Below are 9,149 nucleotides of genomic sequence, written 5' to 3' on the forward strand. Positions count from 1 at the left end.
TTCGTCACTCCCAGTCTGTTGGATTTTTCAGTTTGGGCACTCCGTTATGGGATGTTTTAGGCCCCCCAGGATTCTTCTGTCCCTCTTTTGCTTCGCAAAAGAAAAAAGTTTCGGCTCTGATTTTGCGGACAGCGTCCTGTCGACATCCCGCCACGCTCCTGGTGTCGCAGGTGCCTGCCGGTTTCACTCCAGCCCAGCTATTTCCCTGCACAGATCATCCAGCAGCAGGCTGGAAAATCCGGTCATCTGGACCGTTACCGTTCCTTAGAAACAAAACTATAAAACGCTTCGAATTTTTTGAGGGAACTGGGCACCCCCCCACCATGCTCCGCAGACTTCGGCCGCGGGCAGCGAGAAACAGTCCTCCAAGCGCCAGAGCGGCGGCCGCGGGCCCTCTCTCAGGTGCTCTCTATGGTGCCGAGGTGCTTCCGGGCCGTGCGGGCCCGGCATGGCGGCGGCGATGGCGGTGGCCGGGGAGCGGCCCGGGCGCCCCGCAGAGCCGGGGCCGGGGCGCGGGGAAGAGCCCTTCAGCCCCTCGGTGCTGGGCACCAGAGAGCAGTGAGTGGCGGCACAGCCGCCGTGGGCGGGCGGGGGGCGGCGGGCGGCGGTGGCGGCCCAGTCGGGGTTTATCCCGGTGGCTCTCCGGTGGTGCTGCCCGGGGAGCAGGAGGCCAGTGCTGTGCCCCAGATACTCTCGTCTGGTAACCCTAAGGCTTTCTTTTCGGGGCATCGCCAGCTCGGTGCCAGGCGGACAACGTGTTCCCGAGCAGTTTATCTATCTAGATGATACCGCGAACATAAAGTGGCACTGCTGCATAGATCCAGCCTTCTCGCCCCTTCTTCTCCTCGCTCTTTAATCTGAATCTTTCCCAGTATTAATTGCAATATCCTGTTCTTTCCCCCCGACTCTAGCTGGGATGCTGCATATGAAAGAGAACTGCAAACTTTTCAAGACATTGGAGATGCTGGGGAAATTTGGTAAATAAAATAACTCCACAAACTTTTCAAGACATTGGAGATGCTGGGGAAATTTGGTAAATAAAATAACTCACCAGAGTGTTTCTATTATGTCTTTATAAAAGTAGACATTGCAAGAACAGAGCCAGCAATTCAGTGGGTTACCGAATTGTTCTGGATGTTGGCAAAATGGTGGGGAATTTTAATCTTGAAGCCACCAGTTCCTCTCTTGCCCAATTTTGCAATGAGGATTTCTAAGTTGCACTTGGACAGCTGTTCTTTCACAGAAAGTGAGCTGGTAGTTGTGGTGTGTGTTACTAACAAAGGTGCTTTTTATCCCCAAGCTCAGGTTTAACTGCTCAAGTGGCTGGTGCTGCCACCTCTTCTAATATATGGAGGGCTTCGCCTCTCAGAGTTGGTGTTTTGGTTAATTTTAAGGCCATGTGATTAATTTTAATTTAAACAAACGTGAAATATGAGCTATGGCAGTTGTTACCCAAGTGCTTCAGTAAGAGATGCTTTGCAAAAGCTGGAGAGAGAGCAATGAAATAAATTTGCTGTACCTTTTGTACATTTTTGCTATCTTAATTACCTGAACCCTCCTTTTTCATAGGTTTGGAGAAGAAAGCATGATTCGCATAATCAAATGGTTGGAAAAACAAAAGGTCCCCCATGACAGCCCTGTGCTTGATATTGGAACTGGAAACGGTGTTTTACTGATTGAATTGGTTGGTATATTGCAAAGTTTGTGCTTTTGATACAGAATCAGTGCTCCAAAAGTAGTAGTTTAAATACAGTTCTCACAAGTGACAATAGTAATCGTACCAAGCTGTAATTTACGTGAAAGACATAAAGCAAGCAGCCTAAATTAAAACTTACATTGTGTTTTTTTCACATCAACAGAACAATGGTTGCTGTGCATCAGGTTTTATATTTCCATTTGGTTTAAAAGTATAAGTGAAATTAACTTAGTGCTGCTGATACGCCTTAAAGAACATCCTGTCACAAAGACAAGGCATAATTGCAGGTGGCGGCTAGACAGCCTGTGGGCCTTAGGTATGTAACTCCTTGAACCAGAAGTGCCATTAGGAGGTGCAGACCTAGGAACGGAACATGTATATTGTTCTCCCAAATGGAAATATCTAATTTTTTTGCTAGACATGCTTAGACTTCTTGTTTCTTGGTGCTGCCCAGAGTGTCAATACTTCAGATCTCAAAATTTACAGTATTTTTTAAAATTAATCAGCCCGAGTATCACTTATTTTAACTTTACCTTTCTGTTTTCCTACGTTTAAAAATGCATTTTTCCCATTGTTGCGTAAAACACCCCCAAATAAGGAAATTAACTTGACTAATACACAGAGTACTCTCATGTGCAAAACTAGACCTGTTCTCTGCACTCAGTTCTGATAATAACACTCATTATCGATGTAAAAAGTGGTTAAAACCAAGGTTTTAATGTAAATGACTTTAAAAGTTCTTAACGCTTCTTTTCAAGAAGTGTCCATTTCTGTCAGGGTGGAAACCCCTTACAGATATGTTCTAAAGTGTTATAATGTTGTTATTATACAGTGATACAAGATCTTTAGGATTTCCAGTATTTTTTTTTCTCCTATTTTTGATTGAATACGTTGGTATAATACTACAGAAGAATAGGTAAAGAAAGGAGCTGTTAATACTGCCGCAGTTTCTATTGTTCTACATTCTCCATTGGCTCCATTAGTTACTGTAGAAATCAAAAGGGCTGCAAGTCAAAGTCAGGTTAGTAATGGCGTTTTTTTTAACGTGGACTTCGATTTTAGAAGAGTTTAAAGCCTTTCTGGGGACTGGCTGCTACACTGCAGCACAGAAGTTTGTCATTAAGAGAAATTAGCCTAATCATTGTTAAATGCAATGCTAGCTAGCTCTATCATTGTTGAAACATCCAACAGAAAAATCTTATTATTTATAATACTTCAATTTTATACTGGCCCCACTTACAAATCTGAAATTTATTTTCATTCTGTAATGGGAAATGACAGCCTGTTAGCTCTTAGAAACGATTAAACTGCTGTAAGAGCACCCTCCCCCCTTACATTACGCACCTCAAAGTACTGTGGTTGCTTTAATAGGAAATTTTCAGTCCAGTTCCCATTTGAAAAGTGACTTCAAAAATTACATTGTTTATTGGTGCTAAATAATTCAGGATCTCACTTGCTTAGTTGATGTAACAGAAATTTTTTTGTGTGTTAGCTGCTAGGCTTTGAAAATTGGGTTAGGATTCTTTCGGCAAGCCCATCAGCTACCGTAGAACAGTTCTACCATTGGCGTTGGACTTGATAACATGATAGAAATGGCAGCACTGAAAAAGGCAGTCAAACTTCAGTCATATAGGACATCAGCAGCACCTCTCTAAAAGGTAGCTACTTGAGAGTATGTGTCAGACCGTCGTCAGAACAGGAGGAGGTACCAGAGAGTACAGTTCATTGGGAAATACTGGGCCCTGGCATGCCATTAACAGTGAAGAAAAGTAAACGGGAGTGTAGTAACAAAATTACTCTTACACGCAGCTGGGACTAGGTGAGACATTGTCAGTTCCAGCAGGGAATATTGCACAAAAAGGAGGCAGAATAGCCTTCTGAAAAGCAGGTAATAAATAAGGTGAAAATAAGGGAGACTGCTGTATCCTGTGCAGACTGGCTCCACTACTCAGCTAGAAGGCAAAACATCCAGCAAACTGCTAAATGTCTTCTACACGCCCATTGCAAGGATCTGCCCATCTGTAAGCTCCAAGCGAAATGCCACTGGAGGCTTCCTCTCTCCTTTCTGCTTGCTTTGAGGATTTTGGATATGTAAGTGGGACCCCTTGCTGGTTTTGTATATGCAGTAGACCATGGACCTACCACTGGTAACTTCAGGAATCTGGTAGGCTGCATTGATGACCTCATTGTTTTGCTTTCCAAAAATTCCAGCTCCTCTGAGGAAATGTTGCTGCCACATCAAGCTCTGACCTTCTCTTTTTTTCTGAGTATTGTGGGAGCCAACAGTATTGAAAAACTTCTCCAAAGTGAAGGGTACTCACCACCCAAGTGAGGGTGTCTACCTGGCAGCACCAGAGGCCGGAACACGGGGCAGTGCTGATAACATTGCAAACTACCTTCTGCTATTTAATCTGCTTTTTCAAGAAGCAGCAGAAGAGTGCTTATAAATACCACCTTCAGGACAGGAGTCCAGTTGCGGGTTGCAGCGCAGTCACATTTAGCACTTGAGTGAATGATCCCTTCTCGTCCATACGTAGTCAGGCCGTACAGGTTTAGCAGCATTTAATATTGTTTATCCTTAAACTTTCCTTCTCTGCCCTGGAGACTATAGGATTGAATGGGAACTCCCTGAAGTGACTCAAGCTCTTCCTTTCCAAACAGAGGAGCTGTTGTGGGAACTACTCTTCCACCCCCAAGTCTTCAGCACAGGCATCTCAGGAAGCTTGGTTTGCTCTGGGGAGGAACGTGGGCAGAAGCCTGAGCAATATGCTGTTCTTCATCAAATGCAAACAACATGGTCTTTGTGTTTAGCTGGAACTAGTCCTCGATTAAGAACAGCTGGCTAGTACTGAGCTCACATGGGCTGACGGGCTGCTGGAAGGAGGAAGGACCATTTTAAAAAATTCTTCTTGTAGTTTTCCTCACTGTCAAGCTATCAGCCTTTGGAACAAGTAGATACACAGCTGATTGCTTAATGCTAGTTAAAGTCCGTGTATTGTTTAAAACCCAAACAAACCCAAGCCTCGTCCTTCTCTCTGCTGTTTACTGCCTGCAGCTGGCCATAAGATCATAGCTCTTCATGTTAGGTTTGGATCTAGCCAGACCAACTGACACACATGGTACGCAGATCTGGTCACTCCAGCTTCTGCCTCAGAGTGAAAATCTGTCACTCCCCCCCACCCATGGTCCCTCAACTCCTGCTTTGCAAAAGGGTTGCTAGGATCTCACTGCCTGAGTTTGCTGAACTGGGTTATCATTATCTGCTCCAAAGTTAGACTAACAGAAAGTCTCTGTATGCTCTTTTATGTGGTGCTGATACGAAGACCTTGTAGCATGCAAATAATTACATTCAAATAGCCATTAGCATGAATAATTAGAAAAATGTAAGATTTTGCAGTGGATTGCTGTACTAGTAAAATGTGTTACATATTTTGGCTCTTATAATTTGGTTTATAAACCAAATAATTGCTCAATCTCAAATGTTATGTAAGTGTCCTGGTTTCAGCTGGGATAGGGTTAATTTTCTTTCTAGTAGCTGGTATAGTGTTATATTTTGGGTTCAGTATGAGAAGAATGTTGATAACACACTCACACTGATGTTTTCAGTTGTTGCCAAGTAGTGTTTATCCCAAGTCAAGGATTTTTCAGCTTCTGATGCCCAGCCAGCAAGAAGGCTGGAGGGGCACAAGAAATTGGGAGGGGACACAGCCAGGACAGCTGACCCAAACTGGCCAAAGGGATATTCCATACCATGTGACGTCATGCCCAGTATATAAACTGGGGGGAGTTGGCCTGGGGGTGGGGCTTGGGAACTAACTGGGCATTGGTAGGCGGATGGTGAGCAATTGCCTTGTGCATCACTTGTTTTGTATATTCCAATCCTTTTATTATTATTGTAATTTTATTATTGTTGTTATTATTATTATGTTTCTTCCTTTCTGTTCTACTAAACTCTTCTTATCTCAACCCACGAGATTTACTATTTTTTTCCTGATTCTCTCCCCCATCCCACTGGGTGGGGTGGGGAGTGAGTGAGTGGCTGCGTGGTGCTTAGTTACCGACTGGGGTTAAACCACAACAGTGTCAGAGAGGTTTTCTTCTTATTTTGAAGCATCTGGCATTGGCACATGTTTTCATCACTGAAAATTCCTGGTTTCTAGGTTACTTTTGGTACAGATAAGAGAGCCTGTTCCCCTACAGGGTGTTACTTTTCACAGTTCTGCTCAGTTTTCCACTTGTTGACATAAACCAGCTTTCAGTCAACAGTTCTTTTGATGAGGTATTAGGCAGAATGGAGTTATTTCAGCTCATTCCCCTAGCTATTTAGCTCTTGTAATGGTAACAGGAATAAAACTGAATAAATTGGGTTTTTTTCCCTGTCCTTAAGAGGAGGAGAGATGAGATGGATTATAGATAGGGAATACACTTGTTGGATTAAAAAATTGCTAGCACACTGATTAAGATTCTCTGTTTCTGTCTAGGCAAAGTCTGGCTACACGAATCTCACTGGGATCGATTACTCTCCTTCTGCAATACAACTTTCAGAAAAAGTAAGAGAGAAAGAAGGGATGTCTGACATTAAATTAAAGGTAAGTTTTGAGAGAAAGTTTAGTGAGGAAATAGAAAGCAATTGAACCCAAGATTAAATGACCTAATTGATACTTGGGTGTACTCAGTGTACTATATTAATGATGTCTTTTGACATTCATTTGTGAGAGAACTATTAACCAAATAAATCTGTTTTTACAAGAAGATTTTTGGTCTTTTTTTTTTTTTTCCCGTTTCTAATAGTCATTAGAGCTAACAAGACTTCCCTGCTTCTAGCAGGGAGCAGAATAGTAGATTGCCATTGGCCAAGTCTGTATTTTAGCTGCTACATTCTGAATTTCAGATTTGAGATAGAGGATGAAACCCTTAAGTGACAGAATCCCTACCAGTAGCTGTGCAGCAGGAAGTTTGAGAGGCCCTGCTGGAGCAGGGGCTAGGACCAGATGACCTCCAGAGGTCCCTTCCAACCTCAGCCATCCTGTGATTCTCTGACTGCCTTTCATTCTGGGCTCTCTCTCTGCTATGCTGTTTTATCCTCCAGCTCTGTACCTGTATGATGTCTCTGTTCCTGTATGTCAGTGGTAATCTCTTCATGGCAGGCACTGTCTATTCTTCTGTGTTTGTACAGTGCTTAGCATGCAGCACCTAGGAAACCAGGGATCAAAGTACAAATAATGATTTAAAGAATGAACTTCAAGTGTGTTAGTTTGAGCTTTAGATGGGTAGGTGTATACATGGGCTTTACAGCAAATAGATCATCACATAATATGTAGAGAAGAAAGAAGCTGACAGGACATTATAAGTGTGATAAGCCTGTGAGTAACCTTTTCCTAAGCACACCTATTGATAGGTTTGAGGCTTTTTATTTTAAAGTATTGGTTTGCTTTAAAGATTCAGGAACTCCTAAGAAGAAGATTGTTTTCACAGTTGTAGACTTCTGGTTTAGGTAGAAGACTTCCTGGCTCCATCAGATGAGCTGTCAGGATTTGAGATTTGTATTGACAAGGGGACTTTTGATGCCATAAGCCTTAATCCTGATAACGCGGTGGGAAAGAGGAAGCAGTACGTGAGATCTCTCTGCAGTGTATTGAAACCAGAGGGCTTTTTCCTCATAACGTCTTGCAACTGGACCAAGGAGGAGCTGTTGAACGAGTTCAGAGAAGGTAAGCAGTTGAACAGAACCATGTGCCAAATTATGGTTGTTCAAGGATGCGATGGGTGAATTTTAATGTCTATGTTAGTGTGTTGGCTTTCTCAGATCAGGATTAGACAATATAAAGTGACTAGTAAATGCTTCAGCCTGTCTTGCCTATGTTTTCCTCAGGAATTACAGCTTCTGCATTTGCCAGTGCCAGCGTGCCAGGGGAGGACAGGTTTTGTTGTATTTTGGAGGATGAGGATTTCAGTCTAGTTACACTGGGAAAGTGTATACCCGGGTGATACTTTATCGGTTCTTTATTACCAGATCCAGTTCACCCATCCAATTGCTTTGAAATCGGGGTAACATTGTTACCCTTGTTTAGGGGAACTGGCAAGTCTGTGACCGCAACCTTTTCCGTCACCTCCTCAGCGACCTTTCTGATCCACCCAGGAGGGTGGGTTTTTTTACATGCCTCTTAGCTCCTGAGTCTCATGCCTGAGGCTTGAAACTCAGTGTGGATCTAAAACAACCGTCCCTTCTGGGGAACTAAAATTACTGGCAAGTTATCATCTTTTCTGCCATTAATTTGTGTGAGTCAGCCAGCTAAGATTTTTATTATCCGTGGAAGGGTTTCAGCTGTATAAAGCAGTGGTGCAGTGTAACAATACAGTCCTATAAACTTACAGAGTGACTGACTTGCAAGCTTTCCAGACGAATAAAGAATGGTTTGCAAAGGGTTATCCAAAAGGAGAATAAAATTACTTCCTTCTAATAAAAGCATTTTAATTTCTGTCTGGCAGGATTTGAAATTCTGGAGGAGCTGCCAACACCCAAGTTTTGCTTTGGAGGAAGAATTGGAAACAGTGTAACAGCATTGGTTTTCCAAAGGAAAAAAGTGAGGCCATCCATCTTGGACAAATTAGATTAGTTGAGAAAAGCCTGAACTTTAAACCTGACAGAAAACCTCAGACACGTGTGTAAATAAATGCTCTTTGAGTACACAGTAAAATACTCTGTATGGAACTCTAAGGGACTATAAAACATTGCCCTAGAAACATTTCAGCTTTGCATAACTTGCCCGTAAATTTTGTCCTTGCTGCAACCTCACTTGTTTTAGGGAAGCTGCAAGTTTGTAAGTGAGAGAGAAATAAGGCATTCTAAATACAGAGACTAATATAACTGAGTGATATTTGTGTTTGGAACACAAAGATTCTCTGGTATTTAATTTCTGTATTGGTAATCAGTGACCAATAGAGGCAAAGGTATTCTACAAAACAAAAATCTCATTTCTCTGTTGTGTGGTGTAATAAGCAACAAGCTTTTGCAATGTAAGTGCCGGATCTTCTGTTTTTTTCTTAGGTGAATATGAGTGTAGCTGTTAAGGGGGGAAACGGATATAAAAGCCATAGCACTTGCAAAAAAGGACCAGTTAGTGCTTTAAATTCAGATTTTTGGAGATTCTCAGACTCAGCATAGTTTTGTCTCTGCTGATATAGCTCAAATCTTTTCCCACGGAGGGAGCGTTTTTAAAAATCTCACTTGCCTGAATGTGTGCATGCTTCATCAGTTATTTTCACTGATCTCATAAATATATAAAGGTGTGATGTTACAGTCTCACTAGCATGTGACATATGCCTCCTTCATTATAAATTTGCTACATAGTAATGTCTTAAGAGCCAACGACCGCATGTTTTCCAGTGAATTTCTCAGGACAAACTTTAGCTGCATAAATCCAAAAGAATTCAAAGCATAACTATCCATTCC

General features: G+C 42.4%; 1 protein-coding gene across 1 annotated transcript; it reads left to right on the top strand.

Annotated features, from left to right (window-relative positions):
• The first annotated feature begins 448 nt into the window (after positions 1–448).
• On the top strand, positions 449–8,659 carry METTL10 (methyltransferase like 10). Its single transcript, XM_010582018.1, has 6 exons — positions 449–558; positions 912–977; positions 1,570–1,684; positions 6,178–6,285; positions 7,191–7,407; positions 8,186–8,659. The coding sequence occupies exons 1-6, from the start codon at positions 449–451 to the stop codon at positions 8,311–8,313; spliced, it is 744 nt and encodes a 247-aa protein (XP_010580320.1). The 3' UTR covers positions 8,314–8,659.
• The last annotated feature ends 490 nt before the right edge of the window (positions 8,660–9,149 follow it).

Source organism: Haliaeetus leucocephalus, unplaced genomic scaffold, assembly GCF_000737465.1.
Source record: "Haliaeetus leucocephalus isolate CR32 unplaced genomic scaffold, Haliaeetus_leucocephalus-4.0 Scaffold830, whole genome shotgun sequence".
Lineage (NCBI taxonomy): Eukaryota > Metazoa > Chordata > Aves > Accipitriformes > Accipitridae > Haliaeetus > Haliaeetus leucocephalus.

Coding starts and splice junctions, on each gene's coding strand:
- METTL10 (XM_010582018.1), top strand. CDS start 449: ATGGCGGCGGCGATGGCGGTGGCCGGGGAGCGGCCCGGGCGCCCCGCA. Junction 1,685..6,177: donor GTGTTTTACTGATTGAATTG/GTTGGTATATTG, acceptor GTTTCTGTCTAG/GCAAAGTCTGGCTACACGAA. Junction 7,408..8,185: donor GTTGAACGAGTTCAGAGAAG/GTAAGCAGTTGA, acceptor TCTGTCTGGCAG/GATTTGAAATTCTGGAGGAG.